General features: G+C 40.2%; 1 protein-coding gene across 2 annotated transcripts in view; it reads right to left on the bottom strand.

The window, feature by feature from the left end:
- Positions 1 to 1,068: 1,068 nt before the first annotated feature.
- F9 (coagulation factor IX) overlaps positions 1,069 to 27,390 on the bottom strand; it is a gene marked incomplete at both ends in the record, with an annotated part of 38,161 nt that continues 11,839 nt past the window's right edge. The window contains 5 exons of one of the 2 annotated variants that reach the window (XM_081081836.1): positions 1,069 to 1,616; positions 2,391 to 2,505; positions 12,637 to 12,842; positions 15,119 to 15,247; positions 25,117 to 25,230. In XM_081081836.1, the coding sequence (XP_080937962.1) occupies positions 1,069 to 1,616; positions 2,391 to 2,505; positions 12,637 to 12,842; positions 15,119 to 15,247; positions 25,117 to 25,230 (1,112 nt within the window). The remainder of the gene's footprint in view (positions 1,617 to 2,390; positions 2,506 to 12,636; positions 12,843 to 15,118; positions 15,248 to 25,116; positions 25,231 to 27,390) is intronic. The other variant, XM_081081835.1, reaches the window with a different exon arrangement.

Here is a 27,390-nt window from a genome sequence, read left to right as displayed (position 1 = left end):
ATAACATGTCTGTGAGCCTTTTCTACCCTTCTCCACTGTGGGGATACACTAATTAGGGGTACATGATGCACTTGTTCTCTAATATGGGCAACTTCTTTAGCCCTGGTTAGCACTGGAGACACACTGATGAATTCTTCCTTGCTGACTCTATTAGTTCTATACTGCAAACTGATCTCTTTCTGTTAATATTTTTTAGCTTTCTTAGCTATAATACCATGTCATTTGAATTCATAGAACCATTTTTAATCAGACCTCCATAACAATACAATTACAAGGTCTTAGGGAACTATTCTGATAAGTCATCCCTTCCATTATATATGTATTTAATAACGTGACTCTCTGAGAGGAACTTTCCCCCTAAGTTCTTTAGACCTTACTTCATCCCTATGCTCAGATATGCAAATCCAAGACTAAACTGAAGGCAAGTCTGGGTTTGATAGATATATATCATTGTGCATACCAGTAAAACAGTATTATGCTTCCCTTCCCTCCTCTATGCGTAGGGAAAAGAAGAGAGAGAAAGAGAAAAACTGATTTAGAGATTAGAAGTTGTAAAAGATAAAGGATGCAGATATAAGAGTTACAGAAAAAGAAGTAGTGTTTCTGATGAGTTTTAACCTGTCAGTTGTTCCAGTGTTCTTCCTTTATGAGTGTGGTGTTGGACTTGTGATGGACTAGACCAAATATCCTGGATCTGATATAATACATATTGACGTTTTGGTGGGAGAAGTAAGAAATATCTGGAACATGGAATGCTGCTGAGGAGGGAGAATCAGGGAGTTGCTGGTGGAGAAATATAATGCCTGATGATCAGGATGAAGAAAATAACTTCACATTTTTTTCATGGTCACAAATTATTACCACACTATATTTCTCAAATGATTTGATTTTCTAATTTATTTATTCTACAAAATATCAATTCTAGACAGATTTCTCCCCATAAAAAGAAAAAGCAATATTCACGGAATGTATATGTTCAAATCTGATGAGAGGGGAAAGTGATTAGTTAGTAAAAGACCTTGCTCATTTTTAATCCCAAATATGTGAACCTTGGAGATACATTTTTCTTTAAGTGAGCTGTGTTTTTTCCTTAATCCAGTTGACATACCGGGATACCTTGGTATATATTCCATATTTTCCTTTCACTGCACACTCTTCACCCCAGCTAATAATTCCAGTTAAGAAACTGATGCCTTCCACTTCAGTAACATGGGGTCCCCCACTATCTCCTTGGCATGAATCTTTACCTCCCTCATGGAAGCCAGCACAGAACATGTTATTATAGATGGTGAACTTTGTGGAGCGAAGGCATGTGGCTCGGTCAACAAGGGGAACTTTAAGGTACTGAAGAATTGAAGCTGATCTCCCTCTGTTGAAGACTTTTCCCCAGCCACTCACATAGCCAGACCCAAATTTGAGGAAGATGTTTGTGTATTCCCTGTCAGCGATGCAAATAGGTGTTACATAGCTGTTTAACATTAAAGGTTCATCCAGTTCCAGAAGGGCAATGTCATGGCTGTACTTATTAATAGTTGCGTTGTAGTTGTGGTGAGGAATAACACGAATCACATTTCGCCTTTGCTCTGTAGGCTCCTCCTTTTCGGTGTTATGCTCACCTATTGAAAACAGATTTCTTTTTCAGTCACTATCTTTCTCATAGAGACACACATTTTCCAAGTGTCCACCTAGCATCACTTACTTAACTGGCATTTCACCCATTCAAAACAAATTTTTCTTCAGTAACAAATAGCCCTTCACATAAAGAAACAGATTTTCAAAGTGTCCACTTGGCATCACTGAATTAACTGGCAGCCAAGTGTCAAAGATCTCAATCTTATATTGGTATGATTTAGATAAAATGTAATGAGGGCCAGAGCATACTTTTTAGATCAAAAAGTGATTCAGGACCCATCATAGACATGGTTCTGTTCACCCTTGCTGTTACAAGTCTTACATTGTTCACATGTGATAATGAATCTACTTCTCATGAATTTTATTCTAGACTTCCCCAATTTCTAGTATTTTGATTCCTTTTTGCTCACAAATAATACATTCATTTGGTCATTCATTCAAATGTTAGAGGGTCCACTACAGGTTGTGCCAGGCACTAGAGATATAAAGATCAGTGTTATGACACAGCTTTTGGGAAGGCTCAGTCTGGTAGGGAAATGGAGACATCAATAAATAATTGTTCCCCACTGAAGTGAGTGCTAATAAAAGTACACCAAAGAACTCTGGAAAGGTTGGAGGTTGAAGCAAGTTGGGTTTTGAAAACATGACCCCTCTACCACTAGCCCAAGTTATTTAACAATTATCCTATTAGACCTTCATAAAATATGATATACTAGTCTTATAGAAGATGTTGTAGAGTACTATCCTTATTTACTTACCTGCAATAATGGTAATTTCAACACCAGGTTTGATACAGTGGGCTGCAGTTACGACCCATTTTTCATTAACAATGGAACCTCCACAGAATCCTTCAATTTTATTATGCAGAAGGACCTGTGGAAACAAAATTATGAATCTTATTAGATAATATATTTGATTCAAAACTAAGTAAATATGTGTGCTGTTTACAGGAGTCGGCAAAAGTTGGCTTGTAGGTGCTGGCAGACCTGGAGAGTTTCTGCAAAGTGTTAGTATTGCAGATGAATTAGTATTTCTGGAGCATAATTTTAAAAAGCAATTTCTGTAACTGTCTTGAAGAGAACATTCAGTGAGAGCCAGGGGGAACTCTCACCAATATGAGGGAACAGCTTCTTTTGGGGATCTAGGGCCCTTGGATTCCATTTCCAGGTGTGTCAGATTATCTGATTGCAATAATTATACATTGAGACATGCACTGACTTGACTCCTTGAGATCAGTAGTTATTATTGAGTATCCTGACCCTGCATGAGGAAATATTTTTTGCTGCAGGCTATTAGAAGAAAAAAACCCCCATTGATTTTTAAAGGAGATTTTTTTCAAGCCCTTTTTAAACAGGAATATTATGAAATGAGACCTATGGCCTCCATAACGGCTATGTTTATGGCCATCCAGGCAATGAGGAACAGAAAGACTCATGCACTCCTTCCATTGTACCTAACCATATTTGACTGTCCCTGGCTGGTTATGCCAGTTGCCTTTGTCCTAAAAGTTCTATTTTTTTTTTTTTTTGGTGGTGGTGGTGGGGCACAGTGGATAAAGATGTTTGGGCACTGCTTTGAGCCTGGGCATTATTAGATAAGAGGCCACCCCAGTCTTACATCTGCACATTCATTGCATAATCAGAGTGGACAATGAATATTTTCACCACCTCAATGACTAGATCAACTTGGAGAATTTCACTTCCAATGTAAGCAAGAGCCTGATCAACCACTTTAGGAAGAAAGCCGAGAAGGTGAACACTAGAGGGCACACTTAACATTTGGTAAAACATTTCTGGGCACTGACTAGCTCAGTGGTTCTCAACCTTCCTAGTGCCGCGACCCTTTAATACAGTTCCTCATGTTGTGGTCACCCCCAATTTCATTGTTACAAATTGAACATAATTAAAGCATTGTGATTAATCACAAAACAATATGTAATTATATATGTGTTTTCCGATGGTCTTAGGCGACTCCTGTGAAAGGGTCTTTCGACCCCCAAAGGGGTCGCAACCCACAGGTTGAGAACCGCTGGACTAGCTCTTGTGAATAGATGCCCTTTTACTAAATAAAATACACATAGCCCCATGTGTCAGCCCATTCATAAATTAGGGGAAGGAAATGGTTAGTTCCTTTCAGTATGAGTCTGAGAAGGTCCTTGGGGCATATTCTAGTGAAGATACTTTTTGTCCTGAATTCAATTTACTGAACATCTGCTAAATCCTTGACACTGAAGCACCAGCCTCCTACCAGGAGACCTATGGAGCTGACTCATTGCAAGCTTCTGATCCCTCTTTCCATACTCTAGCTTTCCCTCTCATTCTAGCTATTGCTTTTCATTTTGAAAAGTTGTAAAAATATAGGAGAACTCACATAATATAACAAACCCCAGTGTACCGACCACCTAGACCCGTGGTCGGCAAACTGCGGCTCGCAAGCCACATGCGGCTCGCAAGCCACATGCGGCTCCTTGGCCTCTTGAGTGTGGCTCTTCCTAAGCCTTAGGAGTACCCAAACTAAGTTAATAGCAATGTACCTACCTATATAGTTTAAGTTTAAAAAATTTGGCTCTCAAAAGAAATTTCAGTCATTGTACTGTTGATATTTGGCTCTGTTGACTAATGAGTTTGCCGACCACTGACCTAGACTTAACAGTCTTCTTAAGTATTTTAGAACATTTATTGATGGCTTACTATGGACTAATCATTGTGCTAAGTGTTTTATGTACATTTAATACAACACATTGAAGGTGATATTAATATTTCCATTTATAATGAGCTAACTGAAGTTTAGATATGCATGTTAATTACCCTAAGGTTAGTGATGAAGCTAAGATGCAAACCCTAGTCTGCCTGGCTTCAGAATCTATGCTTCTAAGCATCCAGTATTTCTCCAAGTGTGGTTGGTGAACCAGTTGCAGTAGAATCATCTAAGATGCTTGTAAAATGCAGATTTGGAGGCCCACCCAGGCTTAATAAGAATATTTAGGGGATGGGACGAGAGAAAAATGAAGATCTCTGGAATATCCTTATGCATAATTAAATTTGAAAAATTCTGTTTCAGAATTCCCAATAGTTGGTGAACTATGTTTTAAAACTGCTCACTCTGATATGAATAACCTGTGAACATAGACAATAGTATGGGGAAGACTTGGGGTGGGGTGGGGGTTGGGTGGAGGGCACAGAAAGGGAGAAAATAGGAGAAATTTATAATATTGTCAACAATAAGAAAAGTGTCCACTCTGGGCAGATATAGCTACATAATTTGTGGGGCTCAGTGCAAAATGAATATGTGGGACCCCCCCTCCCTGTTCAAAAGTCAGGGAAAATGGTATTGAAGACATTAAAATATAAAATTTTTCTTGAAATTTAGCATGCAAGCACACATGCTCCATACCCTTCTCCCACCAGACTGATGCTCTGTGACCCAGCAGTGGTAAGAGTAAGTAAATCTTTCCTTCCCACTGGCCCATTGCAGCAACCAACCGCAAAGGGGGGATTCCCAAGGGGTTGCAACTTATATGCCAGAATGTGCTCAGTACCTGGAATAGAGGTGGGCAAGAGGCTCACTCCCACCATTCACCTTCCAAATGTTCTGTGACATTTTTGCTCCCTAGATGCCATGTGACCATGCCCCCTCCCAAGATGGCATAGGGTATGTGCACCCATACTTAACCTTTCCTGTGACTGTGCAGGAGGCGGACGACAGTGGTAGCTACTGGGGATGAGGAGATGTGCTATGGTTTGGGGTTGGCAGTAGTCATTGGGCAAGTGTGAGAAAGGAGAGTCAGGGTTGGCCAAGGCACCAGGGGACAGGGAAGTGGGAAGTCAAGAATCCATCCCCTTGTGGTACTGAGAACTGAGACCAATGATTCAAGTATCCAAGTCCCTAGCCCAGTGATGGCGAACCTTTTGAGCTCGGCGTGTCAGCATTTTGAAAAACCCTAACTTAACTCTGGTGCCGTGTCACATATAGAAATTTTTTTGATATTTGAAACCATAGTAAAACAAAGACTTATATTTTTGATATTTATTTTATATATTTAAATGCCATTTAACAAAGAAATATCAACCAAAAAAATGAGTTCGCGTGTCACCTCTGACACACGTGTCATAGGTTCGCTATCACTGCTAGCCCATGTATGCCCCATTGTGTCATTGGACTTGAATTATAAAACACAAATGCAAAGCACTGAACTCCAAATGTAGGACCCCTCTGAATGCAGGGCGCTGTGCAAGGTGCACTGGTCACAAGTTCGCGAAACTGGCTCTGACCCCAAGTGATTTTCATCGTCAAACAAATTTGGGCAATATTGTCCTATATTGGTCCTAATGGTTACAACTGAATATCTGTTCAAGTAACTGGGGTTAAGAATTAATTTTTGTATTAGAGATGAATTAGACATTTCTCAGCTTAATGGGCTAGTAAGGCCAGACTGAATGATATCCACAGCCCCTGGATACAGAGGCTGCGATGTAGCCAGTGTGATTCCAGCCAAAGACTTGCTGCCAGAGCTTCTATTGCTTTCTGGTGGGTGATCAAGAAATATGGTTGTGTCCTTTTATGCCTAAAGAGCCTAAATTTTAGCAAACATCTTTGTCAAGAAAAAGTCCTAAAATATATTCACATTTAAAGATATCACAAAAGGCTTGGTTGTGGAATGTTTGCTTGACTACCTCAAGATCACAGCTATCTAAATATTAGTTATTTGGGGATGAGCTATCTGCTTGACCAATGACAAGTTCTTGTAAGACATACCTTTGGAGAATGATGGGGAAAATGGGAAAGCGTATGTTCTGAGCAAGACAACTGAGTTCTGACCTGTCAAACATTTTCATGTTTGTCATGACCTAAGAGGAGCCTGTTTTCTTTCTTTCAGACACACACACACACACACACACAGATACACACCAAATACATCCACATGAACCTACAAAATACACATTTACACATCTGTTCTGATGCTCTTTATTGACAATGCCAACCCAGAGTAACAGCTGTTGCCTTGTTCACTTCCTAACCTTTTAACTTGAACCTAGCATTTCCTTGTGATTTTAGTAAACCTTTATTCTTCCTAAATAGCCACCTCCAGCTTTACAAAAATATTTTTCTATGTTTGCATACTCATTCTCTCTCATATAAAAAGCAAAATAATTTCTGCATGATGTATAGCTTGTTATGCCCACAGGTGTGATTCATCCAGCCCTAAGCTCTACTTCATTTTTCTGGGCACAGAGGCAATGCTCACTTTTGGTTTTTAATAACTGGTTAACTAGACTAGTGATTGAAATAGATTTCATTCGAAAACATGCTCAAAGTCACTAATCACTGGAAAGATGCGAATCAAAACAACAATGAGGTATCATCTCACACCTGTCAGACTGGCTATTATCAACAAATCAACAAACGACAAGTGCTGGCCAGGATGTGGAGAAAAAGGAACTCTCGTGCACTGCTGGTGGGAATGCAGACTGGTGCAGCTACCGTGGAAAACAGTATGGACTTTCTTCTAAAAGTTAAAATGGAGCTCCCATTTGACCCAGTAATCCCACTCCTAGGAATATATCCCAAGAAACTAGAAACACCAATCAGAAAGGATATATGCACCCCTATGTTCATAGCAGCACAATTTACAATAGCTAAGATTTGGCAGCCTAAGTGCCCATCAGCAGATAAGGGGATTAAAAAACTGTGGTACAGCTACACAATGGAATACTATGTTGCTATAAAAAAGAAGGAACTTTTACCATTTGCAACAGCATGGATGGAACTGGAGAGCATTATGCTAAGTGAAATAAGCCAGTCGGAGAAAGATAAATATCACATGATCTCACTCATACATGGAATATAATGAACAACATAAACTGATGAACAAAAATAGATCCAGAGATAAGGTAACACTGAACAGACTGTCCAACCTCGGAGAGAAGGCAGGGGAGCGGGGGAATGAGATCAACCAAAGGACTTGTATGCATGCGTATTAGCATAACCAGTGGACACAGACACTGGGGCAGTGGATGCTTTTCCTGGGGAGTGGGAGTGGGGGGGGGGGGTCAATTAGGGAAAAAGGAGACATATGTAATACTTTAAACAATAAAAAATAAAATAAAAATTTTAAAAAAGAAATGTATTTCATCAAACTGTCCCAGAGAATAATAGTCTAAGTGTTCTGTGCAAACTAGTTTTGTGGGGCTGGTGAAATTACTATTGTCATCTTTTTATTTCTCCTAATTGGAACTTTATCATTTGAGCTAGGACAAATAGAGGGTTACCTTTTCCAGGTGAAGATATTTCTATAGTCTTAGGATCTTGATATAACATCTTCCTCCTAATCCCTCCATCCCCCCACCAAAGAAAAAAAAGTCATGTTTCATACATATGGTAACTATGTGTGCTCTCTGCCATGGATGTGTGTCCTAATAGAATGGAATGAATTGGGTTTGTGTAGATAGCTGTTCAGGTCAAGAGTTTGGGCATCTATAAGGCTAGCTTCAGGCCAAAGCTGAGGAAAGTTCAGACTGGGTAAAATGCTAAAATATTTTAAGATTATTTTAGGCCAAGAATAGAATAAAGAATAGACAGGCATATTTTGTTTGTTAAATAGTTTATCTGCAATTGCATATGATACAACCTAATATAAAGGATAGGGAAAGCTTGAGGACCTGGCTTCCATTTTATTCGGTCCATGATAAAACAGAAAATAGAAGACCAGGTACTTGGCATACAGGGCAGGACAGATCCTAAGCCAAAGCAGAAGAGGTGGGAGGAGCGCTTGGGGTAAGTTTGCGCATGCTCAGAATTGTCTGCAGACAGCCTCAAGGGCATGGAACCAAAACCAAATTAAAGCTTTGGAAAGCCTCAACACTGCCTAGCTTCTCAAATCTCTCACTTTTAAGCTGTTGATGAGGGCGGTCTTGTAATATAAGCATTGCAATTTCCCTTTTTCTCTAATGTTGAAAAGTTTTCATTGCTTGCCTATGCAGCTGTGTGAAATTCTGAGTCTTGTTTTAGTTCCCACTCCTCTAAGGAAGCTAAGGATATACTGACTTGAGGAAACAGCAGTTCTGTTCCTATATAGTGCACTTAAACCTTTAGCGTCCTCTCTTCCCTCTTGAGGTGTTCCTGCAGAATCCCTGCTTCATTTCCCCAGGCTCTCATGTGGCTCTGAGCCCACCACAGTGCATCTGGAGGGAAAATGAAGGAAATTGGCCTTGTACCTCCCTCCACCTCTCTCTCAGGCCTTCTGTCATGGTGATGTGGGTTCCGGGTCAGGCAAGCCAGCCTGTACCTTTGAGTTTGGGGGGCGGGGCCTTGCAGGCCGGAACCACAGGGGGTTTTGGAAGTGTCTGGCAACCACAGTTGCTGAGGAGGCCTTGCCTCCAGCTTCCCAGGTGAAAGCCCTAAAATAAGTTAAGGACAGGCCACATGGAAAGTGCACATTGCTCTTTAGGGTCTCAAAGCTATCCTCTACCCTACTCTAATCTCCCCCTAGGTGAAAAAATACCCTTGACATACTCTTCATAGAGTTATCCAGCAGCTGCTGTCCCCAGTGACAGAACAGCTCTTCAAGTAAACAATTAGACATTTTTTTCAAACAGCATTTCCTCCCAAAACTGCCCAGCCCACAAAATCGTTCTTGCGGTTGTAAAGGGCTTTCATAACCGGGGCCAGAACCTGCCTACCTGCCTGTAACTTTCACTCATAAATCCACAAACAAAAAGTCATCTTCTCCTTCCCCACTGTGGCACTTTAGCACTTGCAAGCAGCTCACTTAAACCTTTTCTCTAACAGACTAAAACCTTTCCAATTCATTCAAACTGTTCATTACTCCAGATGAAGGTCAACTCTCAGTTCTTCTTGGGATTTCTTTACCTAAGTGGTTGCTTTATCTCCCACCCCTTTTTATGAAGCATCAGCATTTGAACCACTCTTTTCTAGGTGGCATTGCTAAACAGTATTTTCTATTTCATTGCCATAGAATATTTTGACCTTTGAAACCCCAGCTGTTGCTTACTTTCTCTTGATGCCTTGGGCTGCAGCAAGTGTGTTGCAGTTTTGTTTGCAATCAAATCAAGTAGTTCCACCCTGCAGATTAACTGTGATGAGGTGGAGCCGGCTCTCCCACAAATGAGAGATTCTGGTTTGTTTCGTTTCTATTTCTTCTTAGTCTAAAGTGACTTTTATATACTCAAATGTATCTGATATTTTTGGGAGGTGATGTCAGAGGAATGGCGGCGTAAATGTGGGTCTGTCCTCTCCCTCTAACATTTCAACAAAATAAACACCTATAATTCAACAAAGAAGTCCCTGCTCAACACGGATGCATGCCAGAGAGACCTGCATACTGGAACAAGTAAGGTAGGCTCCTTGGAATAAGCGGGGAAATGAGAAGGGAGGGAAGCCGAACACGGCTAAAGTAACCTTTCATGAGAAACTACATGGAGGTGGGTGTGGACAGTCCTCTGGTTAGGATGGAAACAATGCAGAAATATGACTGGGTCATTCTGAAGTAGCCAAGAAAGTAGATCAGCTCTTCACTTTTGGGGAAAAACTAAAATCTAGTACTTTGTAGTTCCCCAGTCCGTAATCTTAATTCATGTGTGTAAAATAGGGAGTGAACATGTGTGTGCACATGTGCATACATGTGGATAAGTGATTTTGAACATTCCAAATTATCTTAGCTCGGCTTGATTGGAAAGAGGTAACAGGTACACTAACTACAAGTGTGCATTGAGGAGGACATGACAGATTTGAAATGATGTGTATCACTTGTATCTTCTTCCTCACAGTGCAACTGTAACTGTCATCTAATAGTTTCTTTTGCTTAAAAGAAAAAAAAATAGCTTGCTAGAGTAAAATTTCTATTAGGAAAGACGGCGTTGTTCAAACATTGGCAAGCATCTGGCTTAAAAGGGATGCATAGGGAACAGAGATTATATGACTAAACTGAGACAACAAAATCCCATATTTTTAGCTCTCATTTAAATATATTTGCCATTTTATTTCTGGGATGACAAGGGAACAATGCTAAGCCTGCAATGCATGCATTCTGGGATTTAAAAAAAAAAATCCTGGTGGTTTTTTTGGGTTTTTTTTTTTTTGAGTGGGAAGTTATCTTCTTAGCTAATGAAACACTGGGTGACTGGGTCCTCCACTCTAAGCACTGCTTTATGTCTCACAAGCCCAAGGAAGATAAAACTTATAAAGTATAATTTTTGTTCTAAGCAACTTACCCATGGAAGTTGGATATAGAGTGAATGAAAACATAAGAACACAAATAATAAAATTAGAATTAGACACATAGATGTTAAATAGAATAAAGCATAATTAGAGTGGCTGACCCAAGAGGGATTATTCAAGGAGAGGTTGATAAGAAGGTCAAAGGTTATTCTTATCAAGAGTCATGAACGAAAGTAAAGATGTGAGTGAGTGAAGGAAGCAGCACTGGTAGGATGCTTAAGTAGGGGTTTTAAAGGAACATATGGTATATTTTATTGTGTATAAGATCAAGTCCAACAAATATTGTTAAAAGCAAAGGTAAAAGAAAGTAAAATATAAAGTTTTGGTTGTGATGGTCTATAACTCTTTAGTACCATTCTCTGGAATGTCTGTGCCAAATCCCTCACCTTCCAGGGCTAAGTTCAATATCTTATAAGCATTATATTGGGTAAATGCAGGTAATCCAAAGAATTCTAGATAGTTACGTAGCTAGCCTCAAAAAATTCCAGTAGTTTTAAACTTGGGGACATTTACCTGATCCTAGCTTAAATTTCTACCTGTTTGATAATTGAAACGTCTTTAAAACTACTGGTCTCTGATGACAAATGTTCAAACCTCAGTAGAGAGGTTTAGTGAAGCATCCTTGAGATTACTATAAAATCACATGATTGTGGCCACTAGGGAGTTTTATATTAGACTCAACTGTTATAAGTGCTGTCCAATAGAACTTTCTGCAATGATGGAAATGTTCTGTTTCTGCGCTTTCTAATATGGTAGTCATATGTGGCTATTGTGCACTTGAAATATGGCAGGTGTCACTGAGGAAATTAATTTTAAATTTGATTTAATGGTAGTTAAATTTAAATAGCCACATGTGGCTAGTAGTTACCTTATTGGACAGCACAACTTTATATAAGGACCAGCCTAGATCCTGATCTCTGGGGCCTACTCCTTCTCTCTGATAGAATCCCTTAGGCTTTAGCTATAGCCAGTAACAACCGAGGTTTTGTTACAAATTTAGCTCTTGATTGTCACCCCAAAAATTTGCACAGGTGATTCTCATGTGTGTTGTCTGCAGTTCACACCTGGAGGAATGTGCGATTAGGTACCATGATTCCACTGTTTGTAGTTTTGAACCTTAGCTTCTGCAACAAGATTGTTTCATTTGGACCATTAGATTTCAAATTATAGTGTGCATTAGAATTACCTGAAGGACTTGTAGCGCACAAATTTCTGGGCCTCACCCCCAGAGACTCTGATCTGGTAGGACTAAGGTGTAGCATGAAAATTTGCATTCCTAACAAGTTCCCAGGAGATTCTGATGCTACCACATTTTGAGACCCACAGGCTTGGACCCAGTCCCTATCTCATACCCTGGTTCCAATAGCCCAGTTCTTGTTTTCATTCTTCCCACTTGAGTCCTTTTTACAATCCCTTAGAAATAATACAGTTTTTCTGGACCTAGAGATTTTCTGATGCTTACCAGTATTTTCCAGGGGCTGAAGCTAAAGTAGTACCCTGAACCCCTGTACCTGTAACCTCACTTCTAGCCCTCACTATGGCTTGTCTGGAATCCTGCTATGCTATTTCTTTGATGCCAAACTCTCCTTGACCTTGTATAGTAACTGTCCCTGGACTTCTCTTTCACAAGCTCCCCACCTATGGGGGTTTCCTCATGTTGCTGAGTACTGAAACACTTCCCACACCTAATGTCCTAGTCTCAGCCTCCCACCTGGCCTGTCTGCCCCCCACCCCCTCTAGTTTTGATACACCATCAATATAGAGTACCTGCCAAGGAAATTGACCTGGTTTGGCATTTTCTCCACCAACAACTCGAGTGAAGTCATTAAATGGTCGAGTGCTTTGAGTGACGTTGTCCAAAATTGTTTCATCTTCAGTAGAATTTTCAGAGTCCATATTGGAAAAAATAGTCTCAGCACGAGTAAACTTCAGAGAATTGAGTGAGACAGAAACTCTCCCACATGGAAATGGCACTAGAAAAATGAAAAAAAAAAAAAAAAGAATTTGAGTATTTCTCATTGGCAAGCAGAACATATATTACAAAGATTAAAAATGAGGCCCATCCTTGTCACTTCTGAAAAGCAGACCCATCAATATTTTTTAAAAATCGAATCAATTAGTATCATCTCAAACTAAAAGGTTAATTAAATTATTTTCATGGTAAGTTTTCAAATCCTTCATGAAAAGAAGATTTGGTTCAAGAATGCATCATCGCTACAGAAATAGGATAAGAGTTCCAGAATCAAATTTTGTAAGACTTTTATAAAGTCTAATGACTTTCTGTTTAGTTTTTTTCTGCTAAAAAGTTTTATTCCCAAGTACTGTCCCTAAATGCAAATCTGATGATTGGTGCCTTGTAACTTTAACTTTAGAATTAAGTAAATGGTACTCCTGCTGCTTATTGCTAACAGGATTTCTTTTGTAGACTAGAATGCCTTCTAGATTCCAAAGTGAATTTTAGGTATTTCTTGGGGGGGGGGGGTCATTGTGATTTAATTACATGATTATCAAGTATTAACCAAATTACTCATATGATTATCATAGCCATGTCCACCTTGGGAACTGCCCACCTTTTTACATTGGGTTGGTTTATTTCCTAAAGAAATGAAATTGTCACCCGGCTGGCATGGCTCAGTGGTTGAGTGTCGACCTATGAACCAGGAGGTCATGGTTCGATTCCCAGTGGGGGCACATGCCTGGGTTGTGGGCTTGATCCCCAGTGTGGGGCATTCAGGAAGTAGCCGTTGAATTTTTCTTTCTCATCATTGGTGTTTCGCTCTCTCTCTCTCCCTTTCCCTTAGTCTCAAATCAATAAAAATATATATTTAAAAAGTAAAAGAAATTGTCTACTGATTCATTGGAAGCAACCAGAATGGAAATTTGTAGTCAAGCAAAGTCACCTCACATTTTATTTTCATTTCTCACTTCCCCTCCAGCCACATTGCTTATAACAGACATTTCTATAGCAACCAGCTGTGGCAAAGTATCATGAAGACAGCATGTGGTTGGGAAAACAGGAAATTTGTTCAAAATACTTATGTATAAATATAAATCATCAATGGTTAGAGGAAAAGGGACCATTACTATTGAAAAACAGAAAAGCTTATTTTAGGTTTGGCCTACTTATTCTGCTAAAGCTAAGGCTATATTCAGATGTAACACAATATTTGGAGGTGGCTCTCCATTCTTTTTTTTCTCTTATAACATTGAAGGGTTGTAAGGATTTAGCTAATATGCCATCAGTCTACATTGGAATAATACATATTTCCAAGTAGGCTGGCTTTGAGACAGTGTATATGAAGAACCAGATATGACAGACAGACAGGCAGGCCCTTGAAGCATTAAATACTCTTTATTTTAGTTACAGCATGAATACTCTTGTCCTCTGGTCCTTTAATTTCCTCTGCTGAGTGCATTACTGAGATAGGTATCGAACCCAGTTACAGAGAAATGGTGCATGATTTAATGCACCAATTTAATAAGATATCAGGCTTTGGAAATGCAAAATAAATTGTATATGTTTCAAAAAGGGCCCTCATTTATCAAATATAATTGATCCTGCAAAGCCTACTTTAAAAAAACAATCAAAGTTTCTACTGCTTTCATTTTTCAGAGAAGAGCCATATGAGTGTGGAGTGGTGATGTTCTGAATACACCAACCAGCTGTCAACATGGCAGCATAGTTAACATGACTGGGAAACACTGCCTTGTCCACTGCTGAATAGAGGGATGTGCTTGAGCAGCCTGGCATGGCTTAAAATGGATGGTTGTTGGGACTATTCTCATGCCAAGGGTATAAACAGCCTGAGACCCAAGGATAGGAAATAACTTTTTCAGAGGAAACCAGGCACACCTTGGCAGAATCATGCTTAAAATTCAGCCACCCTTGTACTAAAAGCCTATCAGTCCATCATTTATGTATCTTTCATGGCATGGGATTACTACATTAATTTGCCTGGTTGAATTACAAATATATGTACAAAAATCAATTGCTTCATGATATAAAAGTAAAAAAAAATTGGATAAATGGAAAATAATTCAGACTAAAGATATTTAGAATTTCCATTTAAAATGATGCAATTTGAAAAATTATTTTTTCCAATTCATGGGATTCCTCTTTTCTATGATTTCATAATGAAGTTAAAACAAGTAGGGATTATAATTATGTTGGCTAGTTAAAATGCTAATGGTTCAAATGTAGATTTGGAGAATATATCTGCCAAGCTTTGAAAAAAACTTAGATTTTGACCTGCTGGTTCACAGGACTTTTGGTCTTCTGCAAGTCGGTATCCTGTAGTACAGGAACAAAGCACCTTGTTATCTGTTCCCTTTTTACAAAACTGCTTGCACATGCCATTCTTACTGCTGCATGTTGCATCTGAAAGAAAGCAAACCACCAGGAATAGCATTATTTAACATGCATTTCTAAAATGTACATGAAACTACTGACATGTGTAGGTCAAATATAAGCTGGGGCCATTCATGGAGAAAAACCTAGGAACCTTAAGCTAGAGTAGAAAGATAAAATTCTTAATAAGGCATAAAATAGTGGCAGCAATATATTTGATTTGACATAAAAGTGAAGGATTGAATATCCTATTTTCACTAAATCATGGACTACAATTTAAATGTTTATTAAATATAACACATATTCAGAAAAGTACCCAGAACTTTAGTCTAAATTATTTACAAAGTGGGTACACTTGTTTAAACACTAAACGGATTAATACATAGGACATAATCAACACCCTCTAAACCAGTGGTTCTCAACCTGTGAGCCGCGACCCCTTTGGGGGTCAAACGACCCTTTCACAGGGGTCGCCTAAGATAATTGGAAAACACATATATAATTACATATTGTTTTTGTGATTAATCACTATGCTTTAATTATGTTCAATTTGTAACAATGAAATTGGAGGTCACCACAACATGAGGAACTGTATTAAAGGGTCGCGGCATTAGGAAGGTTGAGAACCACTGCAGTCTAAACTCTCCTATCGCCTCCTTTTAGTCATTATTATACTCTTCCTCCTTTCCAAAATTACCATTATCCTAACTTCTAAAAATAAATGAGTTTTGCCTGTTCATAAACTTTATATAAATAGACGCTCACAATGTGCACGCTTCTGTGTCTTTCATTTAACATTTTGCCTATGAGATTCATCCCTGTTGTTTTGTATAGCAGTACTTCATCTACATGTTTCGTAGTTTCCCATTGTATAAATATTACTACCTTTATTCATCCACTTTACTGTTGATGAATATTTAGTTGAGTTTCCAGTTTTGGGCTCTTGTTTTTATATGATACACTTATGAACATTCTTGTATATGTTTTTTGGTAACATATGCATACATATTTCCTGGAAGTACACTTATGAGTGAAATTATGTTCAGGTTTAGTAGATACTGCCAAGTAGTTTTCTAAAATAATTGCACACAATTTATTTAAAAATATTAATGTTGATATTGCAGCCTTCCCCCGTCCCCTCCCCCCCATTTGCCCACCTCCACCTACTCCCTTCTCTCCCTCCCTTGGCCTTCACCACACTATTGTCCATGTCCATGAGATACACATATATGTTCTTTGGCTAATCTTTTCAACTTATTTATCCAGTCACCACCACCCCCTACCTCTGGCACCTGCCAGTATGTTCCATGTATCCATGCTCTGGTTCCATTTTATTTTGTTCATTAGATTATACATATTAGTGAGCTCATATAAGTATTTGTCTTTCTCTGACTGGTTTATTTTGCTTAGCATAATACTCTCCAAGTCTATCCATGCTATCACAAAGGGTAAGAGTTCCATCTCTTTTAAGGCAGAGTAGTATTCATTGTATAAATGTACCATGTTTTTTTTGTTTGTTTTTTTTTGGTTGTTTTTTAATCTGTTCATCTGCTGATGTGCACTTGGGCCATTTCCAGATCTTGACTATTGCGAATAATGCTGCTATGAGCATAGGAGTGCATATATTATTTCTGATTGGTGTTTTAGGATTCTTAGGATGTATTCCCAGAAGTGGGATTGCTGGTTTAAAAGGCAGTTCCATTTTTAATTTTTTGAGGAAAATCCATATGGCTTTGCATAGTGGCTACACCAGTCTGCATTCCTACCAATAGTGCGCTAGGGTTTTCTTTTCTCCACACCCTTGCCAGCACCTGTTTTTTGTTGATTTATCAATAGTAGCCATTCTGATCGGTGTGAGGTGATACCACATTGTCATTTTAATTCATGTCTCTCTGATGATTAGTGACTTTGAGCACTTTTTCATGTCTCTTGGCCATCTATGTGTCCCCTTTGGAGAAGTGTCTATTCAGGTCCTTTGCCCATTTTTAAATGGGATTGTTTGTTTTCCTGGTGTTGAGTTGTATAAATTCTTTATATATTTTTGAAATTAACCCCTTATTGGATATGTCATTAGCAAATATGTTCTCCCATATAGTGGGTTCCCTTTTCATTTTGTTGATGGTTTCTTTTGCTGTGCAGAAGCTGTATAGTTTGATGTAGTAGTTCCATTTGTATATCTTTTCCTGAGTTTCCCTTGCCCTCAGAGACATATTGGCTAAAATATTGATGTGAGAGATGTCTGGGATTTTGCTTCTTATGTTTTCTTCTAACATCTTTATGCTTTCTAATTGTATGCATTTAAATTCCCACCAGCAGTGTATGAGAGTTCCAGGTACTGGATGCATATGATACAGATTTCTCCTCCTACTTTGTGACTTGCCTTTTCACCTACATAGTGTATTTTACTGAATAGAAGTTTATAATTTTAATATAACCCAATTTATCAAAGGAAACTTAATCTAGCTGAAGTGGGTATGTATCAACACAAGAAAAAAAATAGGGTCCTTTAAGGTAGCTAAATGTCAAAGACATTATGTGTTGACAATGATATGCATTTTAGTGGTTCACATTTTCTTTACTCTCCTACACAATACCCCTTATTAATATATTAGAGGCCCGGTGCATGAAATTCATCCAGGGTGGGGGTCCCCTCAGCCCTGCCTGCACCCTCTCGCAATCCAGGACCACTGGCTCCTAACCACTCACCTGCCTGCCGGCCTGATCACCCTAACTGCCCTCCCCTGCTGGCCTGATCCCTAGCTGCTCTCCCCTGCCAGCCTGATCTACCTAACTGCTCTCCCCTACTGGCCTGATCGCCCCTGACCACCTCTGCCTTGGCCCCGCCACCATGGATTTGTCTGGAAGGTCATCTGGAAGATGTCCAGTCTAATTAGAATATTACCCTTTTATTAGTATAGAAAATATCTTTTTCTCTTATAATGCTTTTTTTTAGGGTTCTATATTTTGTCTGATATAAAGATTGCTTCGTTTGTTTGTTTTTGTTAGGATTACCTGAAAAATCATATTACATCCCTTTATTTTAGCCTCCTGGTGTAATTTTATTGTAGGTATCTTTCTTGTCAACAACATACAATTTGATTTTAACTCCAGACTGAAAATTGTAATTAACACCATTTCATATTAATTATGGTTCCTGATATATTTGACTTATTTCTGCCATCTTATTTCATATTTTTTAATTACCATGTTTTCCCTTTGTTTCTGCTATGTCATCTCAGTAACAGGAAGTAATATGGTTCAGGGCTTGCTAGCTGAGATGGCTGAGTTAAGTGAAACAGGCTCTGTCCTTGGGGCTATTTTGGTCTATAGAGTAGCACAGGAACACCATGAATAGAAGACACCTTCTGCCTTACCTACATACTCATAATCAGTATAAATATTTCAACTTTCTATTGAAATATTTACTTGTCCGTGCAGTTAGGACATGGAAAGGTTGAAAAGGAGTGACTGTATTAGACACCCCCTATGCACCACCTAAGTTCCTCTCAGCTTCACCTGTGTCTTCTCCCAGCATGTTGGTGATCAGTTCTGCATAGACTTCCACTGACCTCATGTTGAATGGCCTTGGCTCATATCTGCACTGCATGCCTCTCATCTCCTACCTTGGCACTTCCCCGTTGATGCTGAGCCAAGGGATGCCACATGACCTTTCGGGGTTACCCAGCACTTATAACTTAGAGATGTATTTACCTCATATGCTGAACTTTTGATCAATGGGGGACAGATGCTTATGGACAATTTTTTTCACTTATTTCGCCCTCCTAGATGGACTATCCTGAAGCCAGTTCATATGGCTTCTTGGAAAACAGTCTCAGGAGATCAAGCAATCAGTTGCAGATGAAGAGAAGACTCATCTTATTATTGGTTCTCCTTTCCTCATTGCCTCACTCCCTTGTCCCTTGCTCTTGCTCCCTAGGATTGCACACCCTAATAAGCTTGTGTCACAGACTCCATTTTTTTCGGGCGGGAATCTAGGCTAACAGAGTGACTATATGGATATGGAGTATATTATGGAGTTTTGAGTGATATGTCTAAATTTTTGAATTATATTTTACATAGGCTAGCATAGGCTAAGATAACAATTAACTCATGTTCCTTACTGACACTTCAGGAAATAAAAGGAGGCCAATCATTAATCAACTGTTGCCAGGTAGACAAAGAAAACAGCCTGAGCTTTAACCTTTGCTACCAATAATCCATTAAGTGCATGGTCCAGAGACATGTCACTTGGTCCTTTTTATTTATTTTTTAAAGACCTTTCTCTTCACTCATAGTGAATACATGGGACTAGCTATCATTTTTGTTGCTACAAACAGTACTGAAGTGTTCAGCCAAATCAAATATCACCTGTATAAAGTGTTGAGTCAATATGAGATTATGATAAGTTAATAGAGGTAGGTGGTGGGTCCAGCCTGGTTTGGTGCAGGGCATGCATAACAGGAATGAGTAAAGTCAGTGTGGGTTTCCCAATTCTGATTCTGTGCCCTTGACTAAGTAACTAAACCTGTCCATGATTTGCCACATTTGTCCTTGCTCTTTGTGACCCAGTATGTTGTTGCTGCTCTCTAGCTTGGTTTGTACATTCAGAGGGAAATATTGCTGCCCAATCAGAAGTCTTTTGCCCTCAAATAAAGGACTCAAAATTCTGGGAAGAGTTTAATAGCACAAGTATATCCAGTGGAAAGGTCCATAGTCCAGGATCTAAGGGACAGTTACTATAGGGCACATTCATCAATCATTTATTGAGCACTTAGATGTCAGACACTGTGCTGGATATAGGTCTCACTGGTTCTGAGACTGGTCTCAGTGCTTAAAACATGTGTTATTCTCCATCCATGTTGGTACAAACTCTTCTTTCTGTTACCCTCATGTCTACCACAAATGTTACCATTCTGTTTTATTTTGTTCTGCCTTTTAAAGCTTGGACAAAAGATGTTCTGTTTAACTAGTTTATCACAGAACATGCTATTGTTCAGCTAAAACTAAAGGTATTTCCTTCACTCCACAGAAATTCATAGCAAATCAGTCCGTAGTGTTTGTGATGTGTTAGGAAAATGAAAAAAAAAAAAAAGTAAAAAAGTGTTTATGTGCTTGTGTCTTTCTTTCTTTCTTTCTTTCTTTCTTTCTTTCTTTCTTTCTTTCTTTCTTTCTTTCTTTCTTTCTTTCCTTCTTTCTTTCTTTCTCTTCCCATCCCATATTACTATAGGAAAATGCCTCTTGTATTCTTAGAAGGAACTGGAATGACCAAGTTTTTACAGACCTTGATCTATCTGTAAAGGACTCAGATGTGATGTGTAGCTGGGGACATACAGTGATATTTATTCTAGCCAAAGGGACAAAATAGCCAATCAATTGTTATTCTTCTAACTAAAAAGCATGTCCTGAATATTTGTACATCTCTCCCCTGGAGAAGAGCCTCATAGACAAAAGGAAAACAAGGTCTCAACAATGGAAATCTCTCTTCTCTTTACAAGCCAAGATGAGGCAAGAAACTTGGGGCCCAGGTATCCCATAAACTGTGCTATCTAGGAGCTTTTGAGATTAGTCTAGATCAGTGGTTCTCAACCGTCTAGCCCTTTAAATACAGTTCCTCATGTTGTGACCCAACCATAAAATTATTTTCATTGCTACTTCATAACTGTAATGTTGCTACTGTTATGAATTGTAATGTAAATATCTGATATGCAGGCTGGTCTTAGGCAACCCCTGTGAAAGGGTCGTTTGACCGCCAAAGGGGTCGTGACCCACAGGTTGAGAACCGCTGGTCTAGATGATTCTTTAGTTCAGTTTGAAGTAATGCCTTAAATGGGAGTTCGTATGTTTTCTCTTTTTCTGTCCTCTAGTGTCCAAGATAAAAAGATTTTTGAGAGAATTCCCACTTTGTTTCTGAACTAACTGAGCTGGAAGGATTTTTCTAAATCCCGATAAATAAAATGGGCTGGGAGATATCAATATAACCCAGAGGCCAGATTTGGTGGTGGAAGCAATTCAACCAATCCAAAATATGGGGAACCTGAGAGGACTGAAATAGGTCCAGTTGTAGACTAAGTTCTTTTGTTATGTGGTCCATAGCCTCACACATATAGCAAAACCTTTTAGGGAATTTTTGTGCTCATATTTACATTCTCAGGGCTATTCTATTCCTTTACAGTGTCTTTATTTTTAAACTAAAGACATTTAGGGATACTATTTTCAATTATACTTTACTACAATGTATTCTTCATTCTTAACTGAATCTAATTGAGTTATTCATTCCCTTACCGCCAATAGTTATAGTATTTAAGCTGAAAATGAGTAACTACTTCAAAGATTTATGTAGATTTCCATAATAGCAGGATCAAATTTATCTAGGCAAATGTGAATTTGAAATTATAACCTTTCAAATGAAAGTGGCACCTCAGAGATGTTGAACCAATTAACACAACCACAGGAAAGGTAACCCAGGTTTGTCCCCTTACTAGGAGACCTGAGGGAATGGGAATCCAGGCCATGTGTACCAGCACATACACCTGCATTCACTCTTTTCTGTCTTTTAAAATGTTTTGTCCCTGCCACCTTTTCCTTTTCTTATCTTCTATTCCTTTATATCTTTTTTATTTCAAAGGAAGATGATCAATGGATTTCTCTTTATTTTATTTTATTTTTTTAATTAAATCTTTATTGTTGAGATTATTACATTTGTTCCTCTTTTTTCCCCCCCATAACTCCCCTCCTCCCAGTTCCCGCCCCACCCTCCGCCCTCACTCCCCACCCACTGTCCTCATCCATAGGTGCACGTTTTTGTCCAGTCTCTTCCCGCATCTCCCACACCCCTTTCCCCCCCAAGAATAGTCAGTCCATTCCCTTTCTATGTCCCTGATTCTATTATAATCACCAGTTCATTCTGTTCATCGGATTATTTATTCACTTGATTCTTAGATTCACTTGTTGATAGATGCATATTTGTTGTTCATAATTTGTATCTTTACCTTTTTCTTCTTCTTCTTCTTAAAGGATACCTTTCAGCATTTCATATAATCCTGGTTTGGTGGTGATGAACTCCTCTAGCTTTTCCTTATCTGTGAAGCTCTTTATCTGACCTTCAATTCTGAATGATAGCTTTGCTGGATAAAGTCATCTTGGTTGTAGGTTCTTGGTATTCATCACTTTGAATATTTCTTGCCACTCCCTTCTGGCCTGCAAAGTTTCTGTTGAGAAATCAGCTGACAGTCGTATGGGTATTCCCTTGTAGGTAACTGAGTTTCTTTCTCTTGCTGTTTTTAAGATTCTCTCTTTATCTTTTGCTCTTGGCATTTTAATTATGATGTGTCTTGGTGTGGTCCTCTTTGGATTCCTTTTGTTTGGGGTTCTCCGCGCTTCTTGGACCTGTAAGTCCATTTCTTTCACCAGGTGAGGGAAGTTTTCTGTCATTATTTCTTCAAATAGGTTTTCAATATCTTGCTCTCTCTCATCTTCTGGCACCCCTATAATTCTGATGTTGGTACGCTTGAAGCTGTCCCAGAGGCTCCTTACACTATCCTCGCATTTTTGGATTCTTTTTTCATTTTGCTTTTCCGGTTGGGTGTTTTTTGCTTCCTCGCATTTCAAATCATTGACTTGATTCTTGTGCTCCTCTGGTCTGCTGTCGGGAGTCTGTATAATATTCGTTATTTCAGTCCGTGTATGCTTAATTTCTAGTTGGTTCCCCAATATAAGATCGAGGGTCTCATTAGTTTTCTTGTAGATCTCATTAAGTTTATCGGCGGCCTCTAAACAGTTCTTGAGAGACCTTAAAAGTGTGGTTCTGAACTCTATATCTTCCATTGACAATTTTGTCCTGTTTCTTTGTCTCCGCATTTTGTTATGCTTCCTTGGTGCACCCCCTAGTGGTCTTTGTTCGCAGTCTTATAGTTAAATCTTGATTGTTGTAGCTAATTCCAGGAAGGGTTTGACCTCCAGGCCAAGTGGCTATGAGAATCAGCTGTGTCAGCAGTGAGAGAACTTCTGTCCTCTAGGGAGGTGCTAATCTAGCCTTTGCCTGAGGCTATCAGGCAAATGCCTCTGTGCAGGGCTTGGGTGGGGCGGGTCGCACAGGATCAACAGGGTGGGCCAGAGAGAGCAGTTATGGCGGCTCTCAGTCCTGTCCCCAGGGGCTCTGCCTCTCTGAGTCCCAGCAACAGCTGCAAACCTCTGAGAGAAAGCTGCACTCGCTCTGACCGAAGCCAGACAGTCCCGCTTCTCCCGTTTGAGTCTGGGTCCCTAAAGACTCGCCCGTATCTGGAGCTCAGAGTCTGTGACTCCCTCCTGATTGAAAACGCCGCGCCCTCCGCCGCCAGCCCGCTCTGCGCACTCTGCACCTCAGAATTTGACTTCAGCACTGCGCCTCCTCTGAGTGTCCGTATGCGTTTCTCTTTCCTCCTAGTTGTAGGACTTCCACTCAGCCAGCGTTCCTGTGGTTCTGGGTGATGTCCCTTCCGTCTTTTAGTTTCACTTTTGAAGTAGTTGTTCAAAGCAGCAAACTCCGGCATTAACCTATGCCGCCATCTTGGTTCTTCGGATTTCTCTTTAATACTGAAAGGATTTCTGAACATTATAGGTGACTTTTCCCCCTTTCTCAATAGGACACAGGCAGCAACTTGCGTTTCATTTTGTTGTATGCCTTTCTCATCTATCTGTCAGGTGGATTGCTATAACACCTTAATAGAGTCCTGCTAATTTTCTACTCTTTAGTTAGATAACCCGTGATGTTAAATTCTCTCCCTAGGATCACATCTCTATTCTTCTGGAGTTTCAGAGTAGAAAGAAAATCTGTCATTAGCACTGTGTGCCTTTCACAATCACAATACCTTGCATCCAGAGGAAATAAACAAGTAGTTAAAGGACTTCAGGGATTTATAGCTGTAATTGCCGAAATCTCAGAAAAAATATTCTAGGCTATGAGAGGAAAAGATAAATACTGAACCTAAATTTATTATGTAACTCTTTCAGTGTTGTAAATGTATGAGCTTAGATTTTTAACATATATAGTAGCTGGTATGTATGAAAAAGTGGCTATTATATGAGATAACTGACTTTGTCATACCTCAAATCTGTAGTTGTTTGACTTAAACTGCCTATGTTGATAACAATTCAGTCATGAGTTCAGTTGATGGGTTTAGTTTTCTTTGCATTTTGTGGACATTAGTTGGAAGCATGGGTTTAGGTCAGACAAACTGAAGTTCATGGCTTGACCATTTACTTGCCTCTGTGATTTTAAGCTAGAGTGTTCTGATCGTCATGGAATGGAGATACTTAGTAATGATACTGACTGCATATGGTTGTATTGAGGATTAATAAGTAAGTGGAACATCATTACTTATTATCCACCAAATATTATTACTCTTAATATAGTTTCTTTACCTCATCCTGGAAACTATGACTATAGATAAAATGAATGATTATAAGCCTTAAAAGTATGTTTTATACAATGGAATATTATTCAGCCTTTAAAAAAAGGAAGTACTTTCATATGCAACAACATGGATGAAACTGGAGGACACTGTGCTAAATGAAATAAGTAAGTCACAGGACAAATACTGCATGATTATATAAGGTGGTTTAAAAAATCAAAAACATGGAAGCCAAGAATGGGGAAGGAAAAAATGGGGAGTTGCTCTTCAATGGGTATAGTTTCTGTTATACAAGATGAATAAGTTCTTGACATCTGTACAACATTTTGCCTGTAGTTAATAATACTGTGTTATACACTTCAAAATTTGTTAAAATGTAGATCTTATGTTGTATTCTTTACCACAATAAAGATGTATATGTTTTAAGGGAAAATTATGCTACATAAATATTGCATTTTCCAGTTTCAAAGTGAATTTTGAACCATGAGTAATCCAAAACTAGTTACTTACCTAGTTCACAGTTTTTTCCTTCAAATCCAATTTGACACCAACATTCGTAGGAATTAATGTCATCCTTGCATAGGCCGCCATTTAAACATGGATTAGACTCACATTGATCTCCATCTTTGAGATAGGTTAAGACATTGAATTAGCAGATAAATTGTTTAGAATGCCTGGTCCTCCCTGCACAAACTCATGGTGAGGGGAGCCTGATTTTAGGGTCAGAGAAGAACTGCTGACCTGGAAGCCAGCTGCTTACAGGGTGTCCCTGGCTTCCTGCATTTCTAAAACAACCTAGACAAAGGTTCTTAGGCTAACACTGGCTTAAGAAATTACCTTGAAGAAGGCATGTGCATAGTTCATGTAATTGGAAAAAGGAAAGGGAGAAGAATGTTTAAGTATAAAAATGTACTTTTTAAGCATATGGTGAGAAGAATTTTTAGTCCTTTCTTATAGAATGGTGGTAGAGTTAATTCCAAATTAAATCACATCACTTCAACAATTATTATCTACTAGAGGCCTGGTGCACAAAATTCATGCATGGGGGGCTGTCCCCTTAGTCCAGCCTGCACCCTCTCCAATCTGGGACCCCTTGGGGGATGTATGACTGCCAGTTTAGGCTCGATCCCTGGGATTGGGGCTAAACCTGTTGTCGGACATCCCTCTCACAATCCTGGACTGCTGGCTCCTAACCGCTCACCTGCCTGCCTGCCTGCCTGATCACCCCTAACTGCCCCCCCTGCCAGCCTGATCACCCCTAACTGCCCCCCTGCCAGCCTGATCACCCCTCACTGCCCCCCCCACCGGCCTGGTTTCCCCTAACTGCCTCTGCCAGCCTGATCACCCCTAACTGCCTCTGCCTTCTGGCCTGATTGCCCCCAACTGCCCCCCCCTGCTGGCCTGGTTGCACAACACAGCCGGATGTTCTGTTATTTGGTCGCCCCTCACTAACCCCCCTGCCATCCTGGTCACCCCACACAGCCTGCTGCTCGGTTGTTTGGTTGCCCCTCACCCCCTGCTGGCCGGGTCGCCCCACGCAGCCTTTTCAGTCGTCCATTCGGTTGCGATGGTCACTTAGGCTTTTATATAGATAGATGTGTCATACAAAGCCTGCTTTATTATAGGTCTTGCAGTGTGAGCTGAGTCAGATAACATATGGTACATCTACTCGAAGAACTGGTGGCCTAGCCATGGAGCAAATGCATCTTTTTCCTTGTGATATCTATCTATAATCTATCTATCTATCTATCTATCTATCTATCTATCTATCTATCTATTTATCTACAGATAAACCCTAATATGCAAATAGACCGAACAGCAGAACAACTGAACAACCGGTTGTTATGACGTGCACTGACCACCAGGGGGCGCGCGCGGAACATGGTGGGCATCAGCTACGGCGGGATGGTGGAGCAGGTGAGCAGGGGCGCCAGACCAAGGCAGGGTTCCAGTTGCTGTCATCGAGGCGAGCCTCTAGTGGTTACTGAAAATTCTTTGCTCCCATGCTGTGGTCCCACCTGGCACTTGCACCTGCTGCCAGTGCTGACCCTGCTCACATCCACCACTCACACCTGCAGCCGGCACCTGGCGCTGGTCCCAATCGCTTGGTGCTGTCAGCAGCTGCAAGCAGTGGCTGCTGGCCCTGGTCACCCTTGTGGGCTTCTCCACCTCCCCCTGCTCCTGAGGGGTGATCAGGGCAGCAGCTGCTGCTTGTACCCACTGACAGTGCTGGCCTCTCTTGCACCTGCTGCTGGTACCAGCCCCAATCACTCTGCCTCATCAGCGGTTGCGAGCAGGGCCAGTGCTGTCAGCATATGGGAGTGGCGGCAGCGGGAGCAGAGCTCCGGCAGACAGGGGACTGGGGGCCACGGCAGGAGGGGTCAGGCAGGGGCATAGAGGACAGGCCGAGACCTGCCTCTGTGACCACTGCAGCCTTATGGCCCACAGTCCCTTTCAAGGTTCATGAATTCATGCACTGGGCCCTTAATACATATTTGTGCACTGGAGGATGTGTGGGTCCCTCAGCCTGACCTGCACCCTCTCCAATCTGAGAGCCCTCAGGGGAGCCCTCTCCATTCTGGGAGCAAAAAATTTTCAGTAACCACCAGAGGTTCACCCCTATGACAGCAACTGGCACCCCGCCTTGGTCTGGCACCCCCGCTCACCTGCTCCACCATCCTGCCGCAGCTGATGCCCACCATGTTCCGCGCGCGCCCCCTGGTGGTCAGTGCACGTCATAACAACCGGTTGTTCAGTTGTTCTGCTGTTCGGTCTATTTGCATA

This window comes from Myotis nattereri, assembly GCF_964212035.1.
Source record: "Myotis nattereri genome assembly, chromosome: X".
Taxonomy (NCBI): Eukaryota; Metazoa; Chordata; class Mammalia; order Chiroptera; family Vespertilionidae; genus Myotis; species Myotis nattereri.
Note: the sequence above shows the minus strand (reverse complement) of the source record. Positions and strands in the feature narration are given on the sequence as shown.